Source organism: Diprion similis, chromosome 3 (genome assembly GCF_021155765.1).
Source record: "Diprion similis isolate iyDipSimi1 chromosome 3, iyDipSimi1.1, whole genome shotgun sequence".
NCBI lineage: Eukaryota > Metazoa > Arthropoda > Insecta > Hymenoptera > Diprionidae > Diprion > Diprion similis.
The window spans coordinates 12,443,277-12,468,490 of NC_060107.1; the positions used below are offsets into that span (position 1 = coordinate 12,443,277).

The 25,214-nt window shown below is 40.0% G+C and overlaps 4 protein-coding genes across 4 annotated transcripts; 3 read left to right on the forward strand and 1 right to left on the reverse strand.

The window, feature by feature from the left end:
• The first annotated feature begins 10,073 nt into the window (after positions 1-10,073).
• On the forward strand, positions 10,074-11,721 carry LOC124404315 (lanC-like protein 3). Its single transcript, XM_046878349.1, has one exon. It carries the CDS (start codon positions 10,311-10,313, stop codon positions 11,556-11,558), a length of 1,248 nt encoding a protein of 415 aa, XP_046734305.1. The 5' UTR covers positions 10,074-10,310; the 3' UTR covers positions 11,559-11,721.
• A 2,596-nt stretch (positions 11,722-14,317) lies between these two features.
• On the forward strand, positions 14,318-16,195 carry LOC124404193 (60S ribosomal protein L7a). Its single transcript, XM_046878136.1, has 6 exons — positions 14,318-14,477; positions 14,711-14,825; positions 14,903-15,052; positions 15,146-15,366; positions 15,617-15,739; positions 15,946-16,195. Exons 1-6 carry the CDS (start codon positions 14,463-14,465, stop codon positions 16,126-16,128), a joined length of 807 nt encoding a protein of 268 aa, XP_046734092.1. The 5' UTR covers positions 14,318-14,462; the 3' UTR covers positions 16,129-16,195.
• Positions 16,196-16,391: 196 nt separating this feature from the next.
• Positions 16,392-22,398, forward strand: LOC124404316 (vascular endothelial growth factor receptor 2-like). The gene is made up of 8 exons (XM_046878350.1): positions 16,392-17,838; positions 18,665-19,054; positions 19,689-19,914; positions 19,992-20,107; positions 20,181-20,280; positions 20,344-20,767; positions 21,275-21,570; positions 21,770-22,398. The coding sequence occupies exons 1-8, from the start codon at positions 17,576-17,578 to the stop codon at positions 22,229-22,231; spliced, it is 2,277 nt and encodes a 758-aa protein (XP_046734306.1). The 5' UTR covers positions 16,392-17,575; the 3' UTR covers positions 22,232-22,398.
• A 1,110-nt stretch (positions 22,399-23,508) lies between these two features.
• On the reverse strand, positions 23,509-25,192 carry LOC124404950. The gene is made up of 3 exons (XM_046879491.1): positions 24,822-25,192; positions 24,475-24,635; positions 23,509-24,183 (listed from the first exon to the last, which is right to left on the reverse strand). The coding sequence occupies exons 1-3, from the start codon at positions 24,888-24,890 to the stop codon at positions 23,949-23,951; spliced, it is 465 nt and encodes a 154-aa protein (XP_046735447.1). The 5' UTR covers positions 24,891-25,192; the 3' UTR covers positions 23,509-23,948.
• Positions 25,193-25,214: the final 22 nt, after the last annotated feature.

Consider the following 25,214-nt stretch of genomic DNA (forward strand, 5'->3'; position numbering starts at 1 on the left):
CGCGCTGCAATCAATTTCTCCAGGCACTATTTCGACGTAATTTCGCGAGAGGAATCGATTAAGCGCAGTCCCAATGCGCTGCGAGCAACGGATCGAAAGTTACAGCAAAAAAACTGAAGATTTTGATCGCCATTTCTCTGCTGTTGATCCGACGCTCTTTTTCATGTGTTTTCTGAGTTCCTGGGAGTCTAATTACTCTAGAGATGGTCATACTAATCGATTCCGAGACGAGAAATTTTCGGCTCAGAAAATGAGCAAAAAAGTAAGGCTAACCCCTTTGGATTTTTGGCGAAAATTTCGACGATTCTGAAAAGCGCTGCAATCAATTTCTCCAGGCACTATTCCGACGTAATTTTGCGAGAGGAATCGATTAAGCGCAGTCCCAATGCGCTCCGAGCAACGGATCAAAAGTTACAGCAAAAAAACTGAAGATTTTGATCGCCATTTCTCTGCTGTTGATCCGACGCTCTTTTTCATGTGTTTTCTGAGTTCCTGGGAGTCTAATTACTCTAAAGATGGTCATACGAATCGATTCCGAGGCGAGAAATTTTCAGCTCCAAAAATGAGCAAAAAAGTAAGGCTAACCCCTTTGGATTTTTGGCGAAAATTTCGACGATTCTGAAAAGCGCTGCAATCAATTTCTCCAGGCACTATTCCGACGTAATTTTGCGAGAGGAATCGATTAAGCGCAGTCCCAATGCGCTGCGAGCAACGGATCAAAAGTTACAGCAAAAAAACTGAAGATTTTGATCGCCATTTCTCTGCTGTTGATCCGACGCTCTTTTTCATGTGTTTTCTGAGTTCCTGAGAGTCTAATTACTCTAAAGATGGTCATACAAATCGATTCCGAGACGAGAAATTTTCGGCTCCAAAAATGAGCAAAAAAGTAAGGCTAACCCCTTTGGATTTTTGGCGAAAATTTCGACGATTCTGGAAAGCGCTGCAATCAATTTCTCCAGGCACTATTCCGACGTAATTTCGCGAGAGGAATCGATTAAGCGCAGTCCCAATGCGCTGCGAGCAACGGATCAAAAGTTACAGCAAAAAAACTGAAGATTTTGATCGCCATTTCTCTGCTGTCGATCCGACGCTCTTTTTCATGTGTTTTCTGAGTTCCTGGGAGTCTAATTACTCTGAAGATGGTCATACGAATCGATTCCGAGACGAGAAATTTTCGGCTCAAAAAATGAGCAAAAAAGTAAGGCTAACCCCTTTGGATTTTTGGCGAAAATTTCGACGATTCTGAAAAGCGCTGCAATCAATTCCTCCAGGCACTATTCCGACGTAATTTCGCGAGAGGAATCGATTAAGCGCAGTCCCAATGCGCTCCGAGCAACGGATCAAAAGTTACAGCAAAAAAACTGAAGATTTTGATCGCCATTTCTCTGCTGTTGATCCGACGCTCTTTTTCATGTGTTTTCTGAGTTCCTGAGAGTCTAATTACTCTAAAGATGGTCATACAAATCGATTCCGAGACGAGAAATTTTCGGCTCCAAAAATGAGCAAAAAAGTAAGGCTAACCCCTTTGGATTTTTGGCGAAAATTTCGACGATTCTGGAAAGCGCTGCAATCAATTTCTCCAGGCACTATTCCGACGTAATTTCGCGAGAGGAATCGATTAAGCGCAGTCCCAATGCGCTCCGAGCAACGGATCAAAAGTTACAGCAAAAAAACTGAAGATTTTGATCGCCATTTCTCTGCTGTTGATCCGACGCTCTTTTTCATGTGTTTTCTGAGTTCCTGGGAGTCTAATTACTCTAGAGATGGTCATACTAATCGATTCCGAGACGAGAAATTTTCGGCTTCAAAAATGAGCAAAAAAGTAAGGCTAACCCCTTTGGATTTTTGGCGAAAATTTCGACGATTCTGAAAAGCGCTGCAATCAATTCCTCCAGGCACTATTCCGACGTAATTTTGCGAGAGGAATCGATTGAGCGCAGTCCCAATGCGCTGCGAGCAACGGATCAAAAGTTACAGCAAAAAAACTGAAGATTTTGATCGCCATTTCTCTGCTGTTGATCCGACGCTCTTTTTCATGTGTTTTCTGAGTTTCTGGGAGTCTAATTACTCTAAAGATGGTCATACAAATCGATTCCGAGACGAGAAATTTTCGGCTCCAAAAATGAGCAAAAAAGTAAGGCTAACCCCTTCGGATTTTTGGCGAAAATTTCGACGATTCTGGTAAGCGCTGCAATCAATTTCTTCAGGCACTATTCCGACGTAATTTCGCGAGAGGAATCGATTAAGCGCAGTCATAATGCGCTGCGAGCAACGGATCAAAAGTTACAGCAAAAAAACTGAAGATTTTGATCGCCATCTCTCTGCTGTTGATCCGACGCTCTTTTTCATGTGTTTTCTGAGTTCCTGGGAGTCTAATTACTCTAAAGATGGTCATACAAATCGATTTCGAGACGAGAAATTTTCGGCTCCAAAAATGAGCAAAAAAGTAAGGCTAACCCCTTTGGATTTTTGGCGAAAATTTCGACGATTCTGAAAAGCGCTGCAATCAATTTCTCCAGGCACTATTCCGACGTAATTTCGCGAGAGGAATCGATTAAGCGCAGTCCCAATGCGCTGCGAGCAACGGATCAAAAGTTACAGCAAAAAAACTGAAGATTTTGATCGCCATTTCTCTGCTGTTGATCCGACGCTCTTTTTCATGTGTTTTCTGAGTTCCTGGGAGTCTAATTACTCTAGAGATGGTCATACTAATCGATTCCGAGACGAGAAATTTTCGGCTCAGAAAATGAGCAAAAAAGTAAGGCTAACCCCTTTGGATTTTTGGCGAAAATTTCGACGATTCTGAAAAGCGCTGCAATCAATTTCTCCAGGCACTATTCCGACGTAATTTTGCGAGAGGAATCGATTAAGCGCAGTCCCAATGCGCTGCGAGCAACGGATCAAAAGTTACAGCAAAAAAACTGAAGATTTTGATCGCCATTTCTCTGCTGTTGATCCGACGCTCTTTTTCATGTGTTTTCTGAGTTCCTGGGAGTCTAATTACTCTAAAGATGGTCATACGAATCGATTCCGAGGCGAGAAATTTTCAGCTCCAAAAATGAGCAAAAAAGTAAGGCTAACCCCTTTGGATTTTTGGCGAAAATTTCGACGATTCTGAAAAGCGCTGCAATCAATTTCTCCAGGCACTATTCCGACGTAATTTCGCGAGAGGAATCGATTAAGCGCAGTCCCAATGCGCTGCGAGCAACGGATCAAAAGTTACAGCAAAAAAACTGAAGATTTTGATCGCCATTTCTCTGCTGTTGATCCGACGCTCTTTTTCATGTGTTTTCTGAGTTCCTGGGAGTCTAATTACTCTAGAGATGGTCATACTAATCGATTCCGAGACGAGAAATTTTCGGCTCAGAAAATGAGCAAAAAAGTAAGGCTAACCCCTTTGGATTTTTGGCGAAAATTTCGACGATTCTGAAAAGCGCTGCAATCAATTTCTCCAGGCACTATTCCGACGTAATTTTGCGAGAGGAATCGATTAAGCGCAGTCCCAATGCGCTCCGAGCAACGGATCAAAAGTTACAGCAAAAAAACTGAAGATTTTGATCGCCATTTCTCTGCTGTTGATCCGACGCTCTTTTTCATGTGTTTTCTGAGTTCCTGGGAGTCTAATTACTCTAAAGATGGTCATACGAATCGATTCCGAGGCGAGAAATTTTCAGCTCCAAAAATGAGCAAAAAAGTAAGGCTAACCCCTTTGGATTTTTGGCGAAAATTTCGACGATTCTGAAAAGCGCTGCAATCAATTTCTCCAGGCACTATTCCGACGTAATTTCGCGACAGGAATCGATTAAGCGCAGTCCCAATGCGCTGCGAGCAACGGATCAAAAGTTACAGCAAAAAAACTGAAGATTTTGATCGCCATTTCTCTGCTGTTGATCCGACGCTCTTTTTCATGTGTTTTCTGAGTTCCTGAGAGTCTAATTACTCTAAAGATGGTCATACAAATCGATTCCGAGACGAGAAATTTTCGGCTCCAAAAATGAGCAAAAAAGTAAGGCTAACCCCTTTGGATTTTTGGCGAAAATTTCGACGATTCTGGAAAGCGCTGCAATCAATTTCTCCAGGCACTATTCCGACGTAATTTCGCGAGAGGAATCGATTAAGCGCAGTCCCAATGCGCTGCGAGCAACGGATCAAAAGTTACAGCAAAAAAACTGAAGATTTTGATCGCCATTTCTCTGCTGTTGATCCGACGCTCTTTTTCATGTGTTTTCTGAGTTCCTGGGAGTCTAATTACTCTAGAGATGGTCATACTAATCGATTCCGAGACGAGAAATTTTCGGCTCCAAAAATGAGCAAAAAAGTAAGGCTAACCCCTTTGGATTTTTGGCGAAAATTTCGACGATTCTGAAAAGCGCTGCAATCAATTTCTCCAGGCACTATTCCGACGTAATTTCGCGAGAGGAATCGATTAAGCGCAGTCCCAATGCGCTCCGAGCAACGGATCAAAAGTTACAGCAAAAAAACTGAAGATTTTGATCGCCATTTCTCTGCTGTTGATCCGACGCTCTTTTTCATGTGTTTTCTGAGTTCCTGAGAGTCTAATTACTCTAAAGATGGTCATACAAATCGATTCCGAGACGAGAAATTTTCGGCTCCAAAAATGAGCAAAAAAGTAAGGCTAACCCCTTTGGATTTTTGGCGAAAATTTCGACGATTCTGGAAAGCGCTGCAATCAATTTCTCCAGGCACTATTCCGACGTAATTTCGCGAGAGGAATCGATTAAGCGCAGTCCCAATGCGCTCCGAGCAACGGATCAAAAGTTACAGCAAAAAAACTGAAGATTTTGATCGCCATTTCTCTGCTGTTGATCCGACGCTCTTTTTCATGTGTTTTCTGAGTTCCTGGGAGTCTAATTACTCTAGAGATGGTCATACTAATCGATTCCGAGACGAGAAATTTTCGGCTTCAAAAATGAGCAAAAAAGTAAGGCTAACCCCTTTGGATTTTTGGCGAAAATTTCGACGATTCTGAAAAGCGCTGCAATCAATTCCTCCAGGCACTATTCCGACGTAATTTTGCGAGAGGAATCGATTGAGCGCAGTCCCAATGCGCTGCGAGCAACGGATCAAAAGTTACAGCAAAAAAACTGAAGATTTTGATCGCCATTTCTCTGCTGTTGATCCGACGCTCTTTTTCATGTGTTTTCTGAGTTTCTGGGAGTCTAATTACTCTAAAGATGGTCATACAAATCGATTCCGAGACGAGAAATTTTCGGCTCCAAAAATGAGCAAAAAAGTAAGACTAACCCCTTCGGATTTTTGGCGAAAATTTCGACGATTCTGGTAAGCGCTGCAATCAATTTCTTCAGGCACTATTCCGACGTAATTTCGCGAGAGGAATCGATTAAGCGCAGTCATAATGCGCTGCGAGCAACGGATCAAAAGTTACAGCAAAAAAACTGAAGATTTTGATCGCCATCTCTCTGCTGTTGATCCGACGCTCTTTTTCATGTGTTTTCTGAGTTCCTGGGAGTCTAATTACTCTAAAGATGGTCATACAAATCGATTCCGAGACGAGAAATTTTCGGCTCCAAAAATGAGCAAAAAAGTAAGGCTAACCCCTTTGGATTTTTGGCGAAAATTTCGACGATTCTGAAAAGCGCTGCAATCAATTTCTCCAGGCAATATTCCGACGTAATTTCGCGAGAGGAATCGATTAAGCGCAGTCCCAATGCGCTGCGAGCAACGGATCAAAAGTTACAGCAAAAAAACTGAAGATTTTGATCGCCATTTCTCTGCTCTTGATCCGACGCTCTTTTTCATGTGTTTTCTGAGTTCCTGGGAGTCTAATTACTCCAAAGATGGTCATACTAATCGATTCCCAGACGAGAAATTTTCGGCTCAAAAAATGAGCAAAAAAGTAAGGCTAACCCCTTTGGATTTTTGGCGAAAATTTCGACGATTCTGAAAAGCGCTGCAATCAATTTCTCCAGGCACTATTCCGACGTAATTCTGCGAGAGGAATCGATTAAGCGCAGTCCCAATGCGCTGCGAGCAACGGATCAAAAGTTACAGCAAAAAAACTGAAGATTTTGATCGCTATTTCTCTGCTGTTGATCCGACGCTCTTTTTCATGTGTTTTCTGAGTTCCTGGGAGTCTAATTACTCCAAAGATGGTCATACTAATCGATTCCGAGACGAGAAATTTTCGGCCCAAAAAATGAGCAAAAAAGTAAGGCTAACCCCTTTGGATTTTTGGCGAAAATTTCGACGATTCTGAAAAGCGCTGCAATCAATTTCTCCAGGCACTATTCCGACGTAATTTTGCGAGAGGAATCGATTAAGCGCAGTCCCAATGCGCTGCGAGCAACGGATCAAAAGTTACAGCAAAAAAACTAAAGATTTTTATCGCTATTTCTCTGCTGTTGATCCGACGCTCTTTTTCATGTGTTTCCTGAGTTCCTGGGAGTCTAATTACTCTAAAGATGGTCATACTAATCGATTCCGAGACGAGAAATTTTCGGCTCCAAAAATGAGCAAAAAAGTAAGGCTAACCCCTTTGGATTTTTGGCGAAAATTTCGACGATTCTGAAAAGCGCTGCAATCAATTTCTCCAGGCACTATTGCGACGTAATTTTGCGAGAGGAATCGATTAAGCGCAGTCCCAATGCGCTGCGAGCAACGGATCAAAAGTTACAGCAAAAAAACTGAAGATTTTGATCGCCATTTCTCTGCTGTTGATCCGACGCTCTTTTTCATGTGTTTTCTGAGTTCCTGGGAGTCTAATTACTCTAGAGATGGTCATACTAATCGATTCCGAGACGAGAAATTTTCGGCTCCAAAAATGAGCAAAAAAGTAAGGCTAACCCCTTTGGATTTTTGGCGAAAATTTCGACGATTCTGAAAAGCGCTGCAATCAATTTCTCCAGGCACTATTCCGACGTAATTTCGCGAGAGGAATCGATTAAGCGCAGTCCCAATGCGCTGCGAGCAACGGATCAAAAGTTACAGCAAAAAAACTGAAGATTTTGATCGCCATTTCTCTGCTGTTGATCCGACGCTCTTTTTCATGTGTTTTCTGAGTTCCTGGGAGTCTAATTACTCTAGAGATGGTCATACTAATCGATTCCGAGACGAGAAATTTTCGGCTCCAAAAATGAGCAAAAAAGTAAGGCTAACCCCTTTGGATTTTTGGCGAAAATTTCGACGATTCTGAAAAGCGCTGCAATCAATTTCTCCAGGCACTATTCCGACGTAATTTCGCGAGAGGAATCGATTAAGCGCAGTCCCAATGCGCTGCGAGCAACGGATCAAAAGTTACAGCAAAAAAACTGAAGATTTTGATCGCCATTTCTCTGCTGTTGATCCGACGCTCTTTTTCATGTGTTTTCTGAGTTTCTGGGAGTCTAATTACTCTAAAGATGGTCATACTAATCGATTCCTAAACGAGAAATTTTCGGCTCCAAAAATGAGCAAAAAAGTAAGGCTAACCCCTTTGGATTTTTGGCGAAAATTTCGACGATTCTGAAAAGTGCTGCAATCAATTTCTCCAGGCCCTATTCCGACGTAATTTTGCGAGAGGAATCGATTAAGCGCAGTCCCAATGCGCTGCGAGCAACGGATCAATAGCCAAAAAACGCAAGACGTATTTTCCCACTTTTCCTGCTGCTGGTGTTTGCGTCGTAATTTCCCTGCTGTCGGACCAACGCTTTTTATGAAGTGTTCTCATTGATCTGGGGGGTCCTTCCGGTTTCGAAAGGGTCATACAAATCGACCCCCGGACCAAAGATTTTTCACACAAAAAAAGCAACGCTGACTTCTTCTGCAGTCGTGACTCTGTGCGATCCATAGATCGAGAGGAACGGTCGCAAAACAATCAATCTGCACCAGATTATTAGAGAGATGGGGAAGGGACATAACGAATGCTTAGCTTGGAAGTTTAGTTTCAGTTCAGTTTCAGTATATTCATTACGCTACATATCTAGTACAAGTGTTCGGATGTCAGTGTATAATACGTAAACACGTTGATAAATAACTACACAATACACAAGTAGCATGTGAAATGTAGTGTATGAGATAATAACTATAATGAAGTCTTCGAGCATGTATAATAGGTTTCGCCCTGCACACAGGTGCAATGCACCTCCGCAGCATATGATTTGTATAACATTGTATTGTTACACACAGTCTGGGTTAAAATAAATGTATAAATAATTTTTATATGTTTTCTTTCTGTTTCCTCACCGGCGGTCTGTCGCTATTATGATGTCTTTCCCTCGCCTCTCAGGGTCCGATTTGTCTATAAAAGTTCATAGAAAACGATTCTGAAACAAAGGATTTTTTTCAACAAGTAAGGCTAAATCTTTATGGTTTTTGGTGGAAATTCCGTCGATTTTAAAATGCTGGGAGTAATTCTATGACGTACCACATCGATCACACCCTTGTCCAATTTCAATACAACCGTGAAGGGTCAACATTGCTGAATTTGGCCGCGAAATCAATTGCCTCGAATATTTTTACATGCCATGTTTACATTAGTTTTCGTAATCTTCACGTACCGATCGGTTACCGACTTGAGTCGCGCGACGCACAGTGACGCACAGAGCGTCGCATCTCGATGAATTCATCTCATTTATTTTCCGTTACGGCAAGCCCCATTAGGCTAGCGGTCTCTATCCATCTTCAGTCACCGACGCCCGTGGACTGGAGTACAGGAAGACAATCATCTGACACGAAATAACTTTTTGGAATTAATTATCGAGATGCATGGCCGGTAAACGCATGTCGGTAACTGACCAATACTCTGCCGTAATAAGCTTCAATCAGGAAACCATTGCACGATACGGAATACCTTCAAGCGGAGCAGTGGTATGCAGATCCAGATGCAGACACTATAGACGACAGGGTATTGGTCGGTCACCGATATCTGCTAGGCTTACCGACTATGCACCTCGTAAATTAGTTCGAAAACCTGTACGCAATTGGTGTAGGCTCACCGGGCCTAGAGAACGATCTACAATGTCCGGTAGTCGTAACCGTTACCGCTTCAGTGGGTAGCTGGCACGGTCCTACATATAGGTCTTGCAACGAAGCCAATTTTCTACAGAACGGCGTGGTTCTCTTGTTGTCCGTGTTTTAAGTGTTTGACATAGCCATGTCGCGGCGCTGCTATCTAGGGATGGTACGTGGGGTAGGGATGAAAATGTATTAATTATTAGGTTGGCGCTGCATTGCGCACGCGTTGATTATCCATCCCTCGATCACAACGCCGACCTGGCGGCCACAAAGTGAGATTAATAAGCGCCCGTGAAATGAGCCACCCCCACTACCTTCGTTGCAAGCCCTGTATGTAAGACCGTGGTAGCTGGAGGATAGGAAATCTATGTTATGGTCTCCAAGCCAATTGTCTCTCTCGTATAAGACCGTGATCATAGCACAAATTCCCTATCCTGCAACTTCGTACCGAAGCGGTTATGGTTACGGCTAAGGGCACGGTCTTTTACACGCTACGGAAATTGTAAATCGTCCTATACTCTGCGGGTAAGAGGATTAGTTCAGAATTTAGACGCTAGAGGCAGTGGCATCGCTGAACCATGGAGTGGCAATGTGGTGTAAATATGTAGGTATGATTAAATCCACACAGCCTAGGCCTTATTTTTCCAGTCAAACTTTGGCCGATTCTGAAAATTTGTTAAAATAATTCATTGATACACTACACTGATCTAATTTTGCAAGGGCTATCGATTGTGTGCAGGCCGAATACGCTGCGAGCAGCGTATTAAGATTTACGATCGAAAAATGAAAAATTTCTTTCGCAATTCCCTGCTATTGGTCCTACGCTCTTTTTGATGTCTTCTTCATATTTCCGAGTGTCCAATTAGTGGATGACGAACTGAGATGAAAAGTTTCCGACTTCTGTAAATCGCAAAAAAGCAAAGCCTTTGGATTGTTTCGGTCGAGTCCGAATACGGCATCAACTACAATTTCGGGGCGAATGATAAGTATGTCGATAACCGTAGAAAAACTCTGTACCGATGCTCACCGCATCGTCCCACGCCAACTTGCGCCGAGTTTCAAAACGCTCCACATAAGCTGGCTGTCTTTAGCAACTTTGAGTTAACGTTTCCATGCATTAGGATATGATTGGAATGTGTTCATCGGTATAACAAACCGGAGCTCATGGCTAGGGAAAAACAGCAGGTGCGAAAGTTTGACGTACTGTCAACGTGTTTTTTTAATTTGAAGTATACACGTAATTGACACTGCTATTGAATTGAGGATCATAGCTACAAAAAAGAAGAAGGAGAAGTGTACATATAACATTGGAATAAATTTCTTATGGAGTAATTGAAATGTCTCTACCATTGCGTTACATCGTTAATAAATTAGAGGATTATAAAGACCAAGATGTTTTTAAAGAAGTAATCGGCCAAAAGAAGGAACTTATGGAAATTGTACGTGAAATTGCGGCAAAGCAACCGGCCTCAGAATCCTCAGCTGATGGTGGCTTATATGTTGGAATAGCTGGGATAGCATACATGGGCTATCACCTTAGTCGAATAGGTCAACTACAGGAAGAAAGGAGCAACTTTGTCTTGTTCGGTCTTCAATATTTAGCACCTGCCTTGGAACGAGCTGATCGATGCAAAGACTCAAAAAAAGAGAAGTCTTCATTCCTGCTGGGCAATGCTGGGATTTATGCAGTCGCTGCTGTGCTTCACAAAGCAGCAAAAGATAGTGTCAAGGCTTCAGATTATGCTAAGCGATATCTTCAAGGAGCAAATAACTGCAAGCCAATAAATTTTTTGTCCTGCGGTGGAGACGAATTATTCGTTGGTCGCACAGGGTATCTTATCGGAGCGTTGTGGCTGAACAAGCATATGGACAGCCAGGTTGTCCCACTTAAAGAAATTCACGAAATAGCGCAAGCTATTCTACAATCTGGAAGGCAATATGCGACTGACCATGGAAGCCCTTGTCCATTGATGTATTCTTATTACGAAACTGAGTATCTGGGTGCTGCGCATGGATTGTCTTCCATTCTTCAAGTACTCATCCAAACACCAAAATTTCTAGAGTCAGACCCAGTTGCAGAAAAGCTTGTCCAAGCATCGGTGGATTATCTCCTTGGTTTACAGACAAAGTCGGGTAATTTTCCATGTGCCATGGATGAACTCGATCGAAGATCAAGATCGGAGATTGATGAGCTGGTTCACTGGTGTCACGGAGCACCTGGCGTTGTCTATCTAATGGCAGTTGCCTACTTATACTGGAAAGATGACCGGTACTTGCAATCGTGTTTGAAATGCGGAGAACTAACATGGAGGAAGGGCTTGCTTAAAAAGGGTCCAGGAATATGTCATGGGATTGCAGGAAGTGGTTATGTCTTCCTGTTGTTGTATCGTTTGACGCAGGATCCCAAGCACTGGCATCGAGCTGCAGCATTTGCCAATTTCTTAAAATCTGATGAATTTTATCAGAACGCCCGTAGACCTGATAGCCCTTATTCATTGTACGAAGGTTTTGCCGGAACTGCGTGCTTCTTAGCTGATCTGCTTGAACCAGAAAAAGCTCATTTTCCTTTCCAAGATGTATTTTAAATTAATTTTGTCATTGATTCCGTCAATCCTCCTTCTTTTGACTTTGCAACTGCAATGTATCCTGATTTGTGATAATTTATAGTCTCGAACAAAACACTGCATCCTAAGTGTAATAAAATGTTATATACATATATAATGATTATGTATGGTTGGTAAGTAATGAAACAAGTGATTCAGCAATAAATTTATTTATTGTAATTTGTCTCGTATTTTGAGTGAATGTGTATTCATTTTCCCTTTCATCGTTTTATTCATCTTTATCAATAAGTTTAAAAGAGATACATTCTTCTTTCTTATACAATTTCAATGCAATGCAGCTCTAAGCTCCCAGGTACACCTTTGTGTAATAGAATCATTAATGTAGTACAAGAATTACTAAACAGTATTTTCAACTCGGTGTGTAAATTTGAAACAGTAGAGTTCAATTGTTTCAGGAGTTCAAGGCTATCTGTTCGATATTTACTTTTGGACAGAGAGTCAAGTAAATGTAAATTTTCATCAACCGGTACATGAGCGCGCAATATGTATTTCAGGGTAGTTCATAGAAAGGTCATTTTTGAATTTCAAATCAGCTCCACAAAACTAGAAAATAATTCCACAACCACGGACTTATCCACAACTTTTTCAGATCTTCATCTCAATTCTAACCCGTGCCACAAAAAGGGTGGATTTCCCTTTCATTTCTTTCAGGGGCACATCAAATCTACCGAACGGACTTAGATGAAATTTGCATTGTATAGGGGGTGTTTTCGGTCGCTGATCACAAATCTGGTTATCTATCATGTAATTTTTCAAATTTCACATCCTCACATTTCCCACCAACTAAGCATTCTGATTTGTTCGCAAAGTTTAGTCAACCAATCAGAATGCTTGGATGGCGGGAAATGTGAAATGTGCAAACTTGCGTGGTAGATTTTTCGAACTCAAAATTTCAAAATAGCAGATTCAATATGGCGGATGAACATCCCGAAAGTCACTTGTTAATCTCATCATGAGGACTAGAGTAAAAGAGCTCTAACTCTGTACATCTAATCCGGTATCAAAAATCCATACAATAAAGCTTGCGCTGGCCGACGCTGAACGGCAATGATATCGCAAAGATGCGCCGAGTGGTGAGGAGATAGAAGCAATTTCGATGTTCATGTACATATATATTGTAACATATATCTGACCGCCCAGCTACAATTTCTTTCTTTTCTATTTCATAATGAATGCTGGACTTACCTTAAAGTCGCGAGATCCTCCTACAGAACCTTGATATTACCATAGTTATCTCCGAGCCCATTGAAAGTATAAATTAGCATTAATTAGAATCATAGATTAGAATCCTTAGAAAACCCCTAGAAAAGGTTTTCCGGGAGAGCATAGACCAACGCCGCATTATAGGCAACCTCACCTTACAACCTAAGCACAGTTCGAATTAATAAAACCAAATCGTCAAGCCGTGCTGTACCACCGTCAAGCCAACGCTGTGCTGCGGAGACCGAAATCTTAGCCTTGAGGGATATATTTAATCGTATATGAAAAAGCTTATCGGCCAATATTACGTTACCGTTAGTACCTAATATTAACTATTAACAATAAATCTCGAAGGTAAAGCAACTCCGTAAAATATTGCCATAGAAAATGGTACTCAATAAACTCCGAACACATGTTCAGTCTTACACATCAAGCCATACAATTATTATATTATACAATCATCCAACCGTAAAATGATCTAATTATAAGAATTTCCTGACTACGGGAATGATACAAATTTTACATAAAGCCACCAGCGAAAATATTCATTATCAAAAGTATTAAATATTATATGATACAGCAAGGCAAGCTTAGGCAGCAAGCTAGAAGTTAGCCGGATACGCGAAGCAAACTTTATAAGGTAACAACTGAGACACGAATTACGTCGATCTTGGTGCGAACCAATCGCAAAGCACCTACCCCCCCAAAAATTATCACTGATGACTCAATGTAATAAATTTTTTAACCGAAATTGTACAGGAGCATAGGTAACCTGTGCCCTATATAAACGGGTGCAGATCAAACTCGAAAAGCATTTTTAAATACAAGTTTCTAAACGATACATCGCTACTTAATTTTTTTGTAGAATTTCGGTTCGGTATTTTCGAGTTGAATTCTCCCTAGATTGTAATCCATTCTTGTCAACCCCGTTTTGAATCTTAAAATGAATATCAACGTTAAAAACAAAATTCAAATTCTTCATTAATTACAAAACCTGGAATTCATCAATCAATTCCTCAATTATTAACAACTTACCTACGGTTCCTTCGTCGCTTCACAAAGTCACCTTGCCGACTAGATATTCCGATTCCACCAAGCAATATAACTTGTATGTACTTCTCTTATTTAATACTTATAACAATTAAACTATAATTCCATTACGCGGGGTTTTGCTATCAGTGTTTAATCGATATTGGCGACCCAAACTAATAAGTGTACAGACGGCCCAGCTCATTTTCGCGATTCAATTTTGAGTCTAACTCTTAATTTTTCCGGTCAGGACGTTACAATATAGACAATTCTTACCACGGACCTAATTCTTACCATTCTTACCAATTTCACTTCTAAACTTCACGACAGCAGCGCTATTTTTGGTGAAATCTAAAACTACGGCACGACAAATTTTCTAAGACGAATTTCTCGTATGATCCCCATTAGAGTTGGGTCTCCTCATAGACTTATAGAGGGTCTTCTTTACCCTAGTCTCCGTGGTGACAGAGACTCTGCCGCGCGGCCATCTTGCGTCGATTTAGTCTGTGCCGAAACATTTGCGCTCTCTTTATGTGTCCAGCAGTCGCGCTTGCTGGATTTCTTTGACGAATTGAGTCGTGGACTGTGTCAAATCCAGTCACGAATTAGGGCATCCAGCAATTAGTGTTTATAAATATGGTTCAAAAGAAGGTACGGTTTCTATATTATACGAGTAAGTGAATAGTTTTCAGCCAAACCCTGGTATAGATTCAATTACTTGAGGTTATAAATCGGCGTGTTTTTACTGTTCTCGAACTATGCTAATGCACTCACGAGCCTTTCAGACAACAATTTCTTTTACAACTTTAAATTATCTGAAACTAATAAGTCCTAATCAGGGTGAGTGATGCTATAATTTTTTCTCTCATTCCCACATTGCGTAGCCCAAGAAGAAGGTCGGGAAGAAGGTAGCAGCAGCTCCACTCGCTGTGAAGAAGGTTGAGCCGAAGAAGCTGACGAACCCGCTCTTTGAAAAAAGGACGCGCAACTTTGGCATTGGCAAGCTATTGGAACAACTTTTTTCTGTACGCAGTTAATTCACACGATCATGACACTGCAATGCTCCGTTATTTCAGGCCAGGATATTCAGCCAGACCGGGACCTGAGTCGATTCGTCAAATGGCCCAAGTACATCCGCATCCAACGCCAGCGATCAGTCCTCCAAAAAAGGTTGAAGGTCCCACCACCGATCAACCAATTCACGCAGACACTTGATAAGCAGACAGGTAATAAGAAATTCCATGGTCATCATTGGCACTTGGTTGGTCTGGTACAGACTATAAAGTACATACAATTAATTTGGCTGCTCCGTTTGCCAGCTACACAGCTGTTCAAAATCCTGGAAAAGTATCGCCCAGAAAGTGCCGTTGCAAAGAAGCTGCGGCTGAAAGCCAGAGCTGAGGAGAAGGCGGCGAAAAAGGAAGACACTCCGACTAAGAGGCCCAACCAACTTCGCAGCGGCACAAACACTGTCACAACTTTGGTCGAGCAGAAGAAGGCACAGTTGGTTGTCATTGCTCACGATGTAGACCCAATTGAGGTAGCTCTTAAACTTCAAACTAACTTATTCTGTGATCAACCACATCATAATGATATTCATAAATTCAATCAGAATATTCAAACTGTAACATTTCCTTACTGTGATGTGAGAATTTCTTCACCTGAAGGCATAACTTACAATAATAATCGTTTTGTCTAGAGGATGAATGTTGACTCTGAGTTCCTTGTTATAGATTATTCCCATATTTCCAGATAATCAGAGTGGGCGTATAGTAACTTTTATTTTCCAGGTTGTTCTGTTCTTGCCCGCGTTGTGCCGTAAAATGGGAGTACCTTACTGTATCGTCAAAGGAAAATCACGTTTGGGAGCACTTGTCAGGCGCAAAACTTGCAGCGCTGTTGCTCTCACACAGGTTAGTTCATTTTCTATGTTATTAACTGTTATAGTACATATGAGAGAGAATTGTTAACTCGTTTTCGTGATGAAATAAAAAAGAGCCAATCCAATGATTGACCATGATTAGTTCTTAGTAATTAACTGATATTTTGTGTTAGGTTAGTGTACATGATCTAAGTAATCCTATAGATTGTCTAATTTCGTTTGACTGTTTCATTTCAGGTCGATTCTGGCGACCGCGCCAACTTCACCAAAGTGGTTGAGGCGATTAAGACCAATTTCAACGATCGTCATGACGAAATCAGACGCCACTGGGGTGGTGGTCTTCTTGGCAGCAAATCCGCTGCTAGAATTGCAAAACTGGAGAAGGCCAAAGCGAGGGAACTTGCGCAGAAACAAGGCTAATCATGCCGTAATGTACAATGAAAACTGTACATGCTTTTCCAACAAATAAAATAATATGAAAAATCTACATCCCAATGATAAATTAATAGTAAATACCTATCTAGCGCGTAGTCCTTATAAGTACATCAGAAACATTCGCAAGTAAGGCAGATTTTTTACAAATGAATCATTTTTTTTTCTTCATCAGGAATCCTAGAAATAAACTGTACGTCAAGGTTTTTCAGATTCAATTTTAAACAATCGATGCTGTAAGGTGAGTATGTGTCTAAGTAACGCATTTACGGTCATTATCGCAACAATTTTTTGAAATAATATTTTGCCACATTATCAAACAATGCGCGTCTGAACTAGTGACTTTTTATGCTAGATAAGGTATCAAACGCCGCTGTTGGACTCAATAGCGTTTACGCAACGCGTCTATATTCATTGTACAGAGATTTTTATCTCTGTTTGATATATTTCATACGTAAAAGGATGGTTAATTTGATACATTTTTAGGTGAATACTACGACACATTATCTATTATACACTTTGTTTGTAGAGCGAAAATAAACGTATGAAATATACTTCCATTAAAAGTAAATGAGGAGATACGTGTTTTAGAATTATATTCGGCGAATCATTTTACTATGCACAATTCGGAACTTGTAAACAACTCAAAATCTACGTATGGTAAAAACGTGAGTGTAATTGAACAGTGATTGAGTGTAATTATGATATTTTTCACGCGGTCCCAATTAGTTGAAGAGTCCAAACGAGCCGTACCTAGTACTTCAACGCTATCATGAAAGTGCTATTAGCACTGCATTACCTAATTGCGGTTATCTAATTCACTTTTGTCAGGTAAAAGCATTGTTTTCGCGTATTAATGTTTCTCCATGTAAGCCGTAAATTCATCTAAATGCAATTTAAAAATATCCTGATTCAATCAAACGAATTGTTTACAATTATTGTGATGCGTAATGACGCGTTGAGCAGTTATAATCTTATCGATGTCCAGCAGATCTTTGACGCGTTTATCAGATATAAACTGTATTGAGATATGTAAAGGTAACCAGTGCTGATCATTACTTGTAATACAGCGCTGGTTTGATCGTTGCAAATCCGAAGAAATACCGAGTTGAAAATGTATCATCCTTAAGCTCAAACGTCCTATCGAGCGGCCATATTCATTTGCGACTCTTGAATATCCATCTGTGCTAACGTGTCGAAGGGTAGAATATTAAAAAATCGAACAAATAATGTAGAAAATTCAGTTTATCCGAATCTAATGCATAAATAAAAACTGATAAGTAAGCAACGTTTTTCATTCAACATAAAATACCGCGTTTGAATTTTGCCATTCGGGAATAAGAGAATCCAGTGCCGTTTAATTTCCTTGGCATTATAATGAAACAGTGCCGGTGTCATCGAATGTGCAAGCACTGAAATTAAGTGTTGAAATGAAATGTTGTCGTGGCGAAAATTTAACTACTTCCTACATACAATAATAATACCAGTAATAATATTAACTAGCATTTTGTCAGTCGTAAATGCTGCTGACAATGTTTCAACGTTTGTTGGTGCTGCACGAAATTTAACTGTGAGGGTATTTGAATATTCTAATTATGGTGAAACCAACGATACGAATGGAAATAATCACGAAGGCTTGCTCAAACTTAACATATCGTGGCTTCCACCAATCGCTGGGAAAGATCCTGTTTCGTATAGGTGAATTTTGCAGATTTATTTTAAATAACATTCTTGATATCCAGTTCGGCCGGCTTATTTATAAGATTTTAAGTAAATTTTAAATAAGATTACAATCAACATTTGCCGAATTGATTTGTGGATACTAACCGAACTGGATGGATCGTGGTGACAAAAAATTTCAAGAAAAGTCTTTTTTGAAATATTTAAAGTGTGCAGTGTTTTCGTGCAGTTCTAAAGAAAATCCTGTGTTATTTCCCACGAAATTTGAATTATTCTACTAATTCTAGGCACCTTCGAGAAATTCGAGAGAGTTTCGCAGAAAAATACATATTCTATGAGAACATTTTACACTGAAAATTTGAAAAACCTTAAGTTTTTAATGCTCCGAGTGTTTCTCGTCAAGTTGAGTTTATGGTGAATATCGACTGAACTTCTTGGAACCTCGTTTTCTACTGCCAACCTGAAAAACTCTGTATTTTTAGAAACGTAGCTCAAAAAAATCTGAACACACCTGCATAAGAATATTTCCAATAAACCTAGAACTCTGAAAAATTTTCAGCAAATTTTGAAGAAATATCCAGGTTCTTCTATATGTATATCTGCAATGAGGAAATTAATTTGATCAGAGAAATTGAGATAATTCTTTTGAAAATGTTAGAAATAAAGAAAGAAAAAACTGAATTTTATCTTTTGAGTCAATCCTTAATAGTTTCTGAAAGATTACAAAAACAATTTTAGCTAAGGTGTACTTGCAGTGTTGTGAAAATTTTTCGCGGGAACTGGGATTACTGAGACATAATTATGGCGATAATTTATTTTTTACATTTATTTTTCAAATACACAGCATAGTGGTAACATCGGTCCAAAACGAATCGATCACAGAGTCGACAATCTGTCCGGAAGGAAGTCTGTATTACACCACGAAAAATGCGAGTCAACTGAGGGTTGAGTTACCCCAAGATCCTCTGATATATGGAATCCCAGAGTTGACTGTGACACCAGGATGCGTATACGACATTCAAGTCTACGCAAACCCACGGAGAGATCCGAGCGTGGTCCATCCAAATCTGTTTTACAAAGTGCCGAAATGCGTTGGTGTCAAATGCAGCTGCGCCGACGCCGAAGAAGATATGGCTTCGCCGGAAGTCGAGGTGCAGAGACTTTCCGACGACCGAATAATCGTCAAATGGAAATCGCTAACGGGGAACGACAACGTCAAGTCGTACATCATCAGGTGCGGCCTCCAATAAAGCGTGGCAAAGTTCAATTCCACGAAATTCTACTGATTTTCTTACTTTCTCGCTCGACTCTACGGTCAAACTACTCCTAGTAGAGAGCTCGGCCATTTGGCGACCGTTTCGTAAATCACAGCTAATTATTCACCAAGAATAAGACCACAGTAGAAAACTCATCTCCAACTATAGCTCCATTGTCTTCTCGGTAGAGAAGTAGAGTGATAATTTTGGAGAGGGTGTTCACCCTTTCATGCTTGATTTTCAAGTTAACTTTAATTGTAGGACTGTTGCTTTTGATGCGGAAATGTTCCCAAATATCCAACGACTATGCGGCCAGAAAGTACTACCTATATTTATTGAAGTTAAGACACCTTCAGCAGCTGCCAAACCTCGACTAGCCTAAAATTTTCACGTCATTGCGATATATTGACCAATATCGACACAAAAAACAAGGTGTTTTCAGGTTCAGCACACTCGTAATTAGTCAGAACTGGAAAATTTCATAACTCAAGGTATAATTATAGGTAATCGTTGGTGATTTACAAATCTTTCCGTATCAATATAGCACCTGTATTCAAAGTTGTTATCAAAATCAAGCACGAGAGGGTGACCACCCCCGTAATTGATTTCCAGATTTGGAGTGCCTGTTCTGATTTCTCGAGGTGGACTTCCAGTTTATAATACAACCGAAATTGCTCGCGTTTCGGCAAACAATCGTTCTTTCGTTTGGTTCAACGTTAGTTCAAATATTAATGGCGTCGTTCACGTCGTTGCTGAAGATTCGAACGGCTGCACTGGGCCCGAAGGAAGTTTTTCAGTCAACGCAAATGAACGCAATAATAGATACAAAGGACCCATGGTGCTTGAATATTCTCAGTCCAATATTGAAACTCACATGGAAAGTACGAGTCTTGAATTGACTATTTTTCGTTGCAGGTTATAATTATCGGGAGCATTATTGCCAGTGTGTTAATACTCGGAACTCTGAGCATTTTGTGGTCCCATGACAGGAATAGATACGAAATTGTCCTGTCCAACCCCAACGCGAAAAAGTAAGTTCTCTGAAAATGAGGATAATCCATCAACTAACTGTAACAAAATTTGACTAATGGCTTCGCTCTACAGCCCGCAGAGTTCTCCTGTTTCATTTTCACGAGGCCAAATTTTCGCCGACCGTCTTTCGTTGATGAAGCGAAATGCTTTTTACGTTGAACAAGAAATCGAGGTGATTATATTGACACGGTTTTTTTCTTAAGGAGGTGAAAAAATAACGGTAACCGATTCTCAGGAAGCAATTCAAAGCGGGAAGGCTGATGACCTGGAGATTTCGTACTCCCGTATCGGCTTCAAAGAGGAACTTGGGAAGGGCCAATTTGGGACGGTGTACCTCGCTGATATAAAAGGATTCGAGGCGGCGTTGTTTGCTGTTAAGATAACGAACAGTCTGACCTTCCACGGCGAAGTCGATGCCAGGAATCAACTGCTAGAGGAAATTGCAATGATGAAGACTGCTGGACAGCATCCGCACCTCGTCCAGTTGATCGGCTGTTGCACATTACCAGCGAATCCAGTTTGTGCCATTTTGGAGTACCTCGAAGGCGGCGATCTTCTTACCTACCTTCATAATATCAGAAAACGCATTTCTAGCAGCCTTGCGAGTCTCGCCACTGATCCAACGTCCGCATGCAGCCCAAGACCAAGTCTAACCGAAAGTATGAAACAGCCGAGGGGATAATCGCTCTTCAGTTTGTGTGTACATTAGATTTGAAGATTACACGATTTCAAAAGATTTCAATAAATTCGAATGATTTCATAGGTTTCAGTGAATTCAAATGATTTCATACGATTTCCGGGATATCATGTGATATCAAGGATTTCACAAGATTTTATACGATGCCAAATGATATCAAAGATTCTGAACGATCAGAGATGTATTATTTCATAAGATTTCATGACTGGTTCATCACGGAAACGACTGCCTGGCGGCTTCCGTCCCACTGAAATTGAACTGAATATCACTAATACCACAGATTTTATTATCCACTGAAAAAAAGACTCTAATGACACGGTGGGGCCAAATCCGCCAGGGCTCTGATCACTTGAAGCTAGTATCGATATTATTTGATTATTTCCTATGAAATTAGATGGCAACCAGTTTTCCAGAAGCCTGATTTAATATATATCTATCAAGTGATATGAGAATTACAAAAATTTTCCAGCTTTGTACACAACGTTGGGCAGCGAGCCACCAACAACACCGACGCTTGATACCTTCGGTGAAGATAATGCAGCAACTGGTTTGGAACACTCTCACAATTACGTGAACATCCCACACCAATCATCGAGCCAGCAACTCTCTAGAACGAGAGGAGACATCATTGGTCTTCAAAGTTATGAGTTTTTGAGATTTGCTGTAGAGATTGCAAAGGGCATGCAGCATCTCGAGGAAAAGGGAATCACCCACAGAGATCTCGCAGCTAGAAATATCCTCTTGGATGGAAATTTAACTCTCAAGGTGATTGTGTAAATATTTGTAACCAGTTTTGAACGTTCGACAATACGATTTATTGAAATTAATTTTGTCGATTGGAAAGAAGAAGCATTCGAAACTTATCCGGAGATACGAAAGATTTTTTTTTGCAGATTTGAGGTTACATTCGATTCGATAATTTTCCGGCATTCCGGTAATTTGTGATTTTAATAATGATTCTTAGGTGTCGGACTTCGGACTCTCAAGAAATGGAGTTTATGTGATAGCCGACGGCGGTGGGACGCGACGACTTCCAGTTCGCTGGATGTCACCGGAAGCGATGCGGGACCGAGAGTTTTCCTCGAAAAGTGATGTCTGGTCTTACGCAGTTGTTCTGTGGGAAATTGGAACGCTTGGCGCGTTTCCGTATCCCGATGTTCGCGATGATCAAATACTGCGCCACGTGGTTGTTGACGAAAAACGGCTTTCGAGACCGGAAGCCATTTCTGTTGAGATGTATACGGTGATGCAGGCCTGCTGGACATCCCGACCATCCGATAGACCCAATTTTTCTCAACTCTTATCCCGGCTCCTCGGACTCGGTGGTGAACCCTACTTTCCTTATGGAAAGAGCAACCCGTGTTACGCCACTTTGCCGCCGACTGAAGACGAACTACAAGACAGTCCGCCATTGAGTCCTCTGTAGCATAGTTTCAGTCTGTTAAATTCTTTATTCGTAACATAGATGTTATACCCAATTGTAAACTGCACGTAGTGTGATACCCTAATACATATAATACGTAGAGCATATGATACCCCTATATGCATGCTATGTAATGCAATATTTCCCGAATAAACTTTCAAGAATCAGTATTTTCAGTCAAATGCTTGTTTTATATCCCCCATAAAATATTTAAATGGGAAATTTGTAATGTAGGATGCGGGGATAATTTAGAAAATCTGGGAATGCTATTTCACACTTTGAAGAAAACTAGAAGTTACATTGTTTCGTTGTTGTTCGATTCGAGGCTATCAACATATATACTATAGACACTATCGTTTTCTCTATTTTTTTTATAAAATTTCATACTTCCTTTTTGCAATCTTCTGAGCCCAAAAACGTTTTATCTCACAATCGATTTGTAGAAGTATTTTTTCACTTATGTAACGCTTGGGAATTGACAAAACAGCCCAGATCTTTAGAAGATGGATGGCTAAGAAAATTCAACGAAATTTCTCAACTGTTTTGCTATCACCTTTGATGCGATGATCGCAACCATTGGAGACTATGCGCAATGGTCTATTTTGGCAAAATTGCATCTGAAAATAAAAAAGACTTCAATTATTTGATTTTAGAGTTTTTTAAACAACGGCAAAATTTCGCGAAAAGAATACAAAAGGATCAGCCTTTTTTTTGTGATGTTTGGAGCCTAAAAACTTTTCGTCTCAAACTAATTTGTAGGAGCCTTTTTCGACAAATTAGACCCTCAAGAAGACCGAATAGATATTTCTTGAAATATACATAAAAATTTTCTCATCTGTTGTCTGTATGTTTTGAATGCGCAATTTGATCCACTTTGAACAATGACATGAGACTGCGGGTGAATTCGTTTAATGTGCAACTTTGTAGAGTACTGGACCCTCTTCAGCGCCACTTTATTATATTAGCACATACAATATAAAAGTAAGATATTTCCATTATTCCTAACCATTAAACTTTCTTATAAATACAAAAAAACAAATTTTGTATTCATCTGGAATATTACGAATGTACAGAAAATTTTATAAATTTATTCAATTTTAATTTGCTAAGATATATGTTATATTATACCTAAAAGAAAGTTAATTATAATAATTACAAGTATGTAGGATGCTGATATTGAATCAGCATACGGATATAACTCTGTTTTGTATGATGATAAAGGTAGAACGAATTTTCAGCTATGCAAATCCTAAAACAGAGTTGAGAATTTCACAGCTCTATATTTGCAAATAATTATCCCAAGTCTAAAATAATAAACTTATAAGTTATAGGCAATGTTACTATATTCACACCTTCTGCCTCCATGATATGGTTTCTAATCGGTATTATATTGTTCCAGTATGAGCAGACCTTGAATTCTGCTACAGTATTTCAGGGTATTTTTCTTAGTTATGCATATAAAATGCGTCCGCGTATAAGAACGATTTTGGCGTGTGCTGTCAACAACCAAAAACCTTGCCTTGTTTTCGTTATTGTTGAAACGATTCTTCGTACAAATGAATATCTGGTTATTAAAAAATGGTGATATGAAATTCAATCACCAAAGAGTGCAAAGTTACTAGTCCAGAAGAGTCCGATCGTCAAACCCCGCAAAACCGACAAACTGTTCCTACAAATAAAGTAGGTAAATTTTCATAATTCCAACTTAAGAAATAAAGTCTTATTGAGTTGTCTGCGGCTTGGGGTGCGGAGAGTTTGCTTCTGACTTTTTCGGGCTAGAGTTAATTTCTTGTTGCTCTAAGCGACGGTGTCGCAGCATTGTTGATAACACCCCATTGAAACTTGCAGTCTTTTTCTTGGCACTACCTTTCGGAGTGCTTTCGCCAACTCGCCGAACTGGCATCCGCGGAGACGACATTTCATCCATAAAGTCAAAATCAGATTTCTCTTCAGTTCTAATGGATAAAACAAGAATAAATTTTTTCTTCCTACTTTCACACATCAATTAACTTTTCGCGTGCATTTGTAGAAAATAATACATTAGTCATATTATACTGCAAATTGTATTTATATGATTTTGACATAACAATCGTATTTTCATGTAATTTTATATAAAAATCATGATGTCAAATCATTCATATGTATATATTTTAATATAAGAATGATATAATATACGTTTATATTATGAGCTATTATTAATATAAAAAATTATGCTGCATGCTGTTGGGAATTACATTCTGACTTACTTATAATCCTGTGAGGTGTGATCTTGTTGGCGATTATTGGTGGGTACTGGTGAAGGACCTCGTCTTCCTGGACATTTCCATTCTAGTTCAAGAACGTGATGGTTTGCCTCCAATCCTTCAATCAATGTCATTATACTTTCTGGCTGCAGAGTCCATTCATTCTGTAGAATTAAAAGTTCGTTTTACAAACTTGACGATATCTCGAAAGCCTAGATTCGATTTTATAATTATGAATAATATGTACACAACTGGCCATACTTTGAATCTTGGAAAATTTACAATATTTCATTCCAACTCGGCTCGTTATAATTTATTGAAATTATTAGTAATAATAGTGTTATTAGTACCGCTGCAGTGGCCTCATATTTTTCATCGTCAGAGCATTCGACTGACCATTCCTCGTCGCTCTGTTCCATACTTATGAAGGATTTCAAAATTTTCAACAAGTCATATCCAGTGATTTAAGGTTAATCGCATCGTCCGAATCAAAACAGACGGAACAATTTATATTATTCTAAAGCATCCAGCGTTCAATGCAACTTTGGAGTTTGTTGCAAACCATAAAGATTGCCCTAGGTTACCTTATTTCTATTATAGACAAGTGTTCAATCGAACTTTGGATAACCGGATTACACTTGTCATATGTAACTTGTTACTTTATGTCACGTTACGTTACGCAAGGGCGTAGCCATGCCATGTCCATTTGCCGGCTTACTACTTTGCGGAGCGTCGTCTACTGA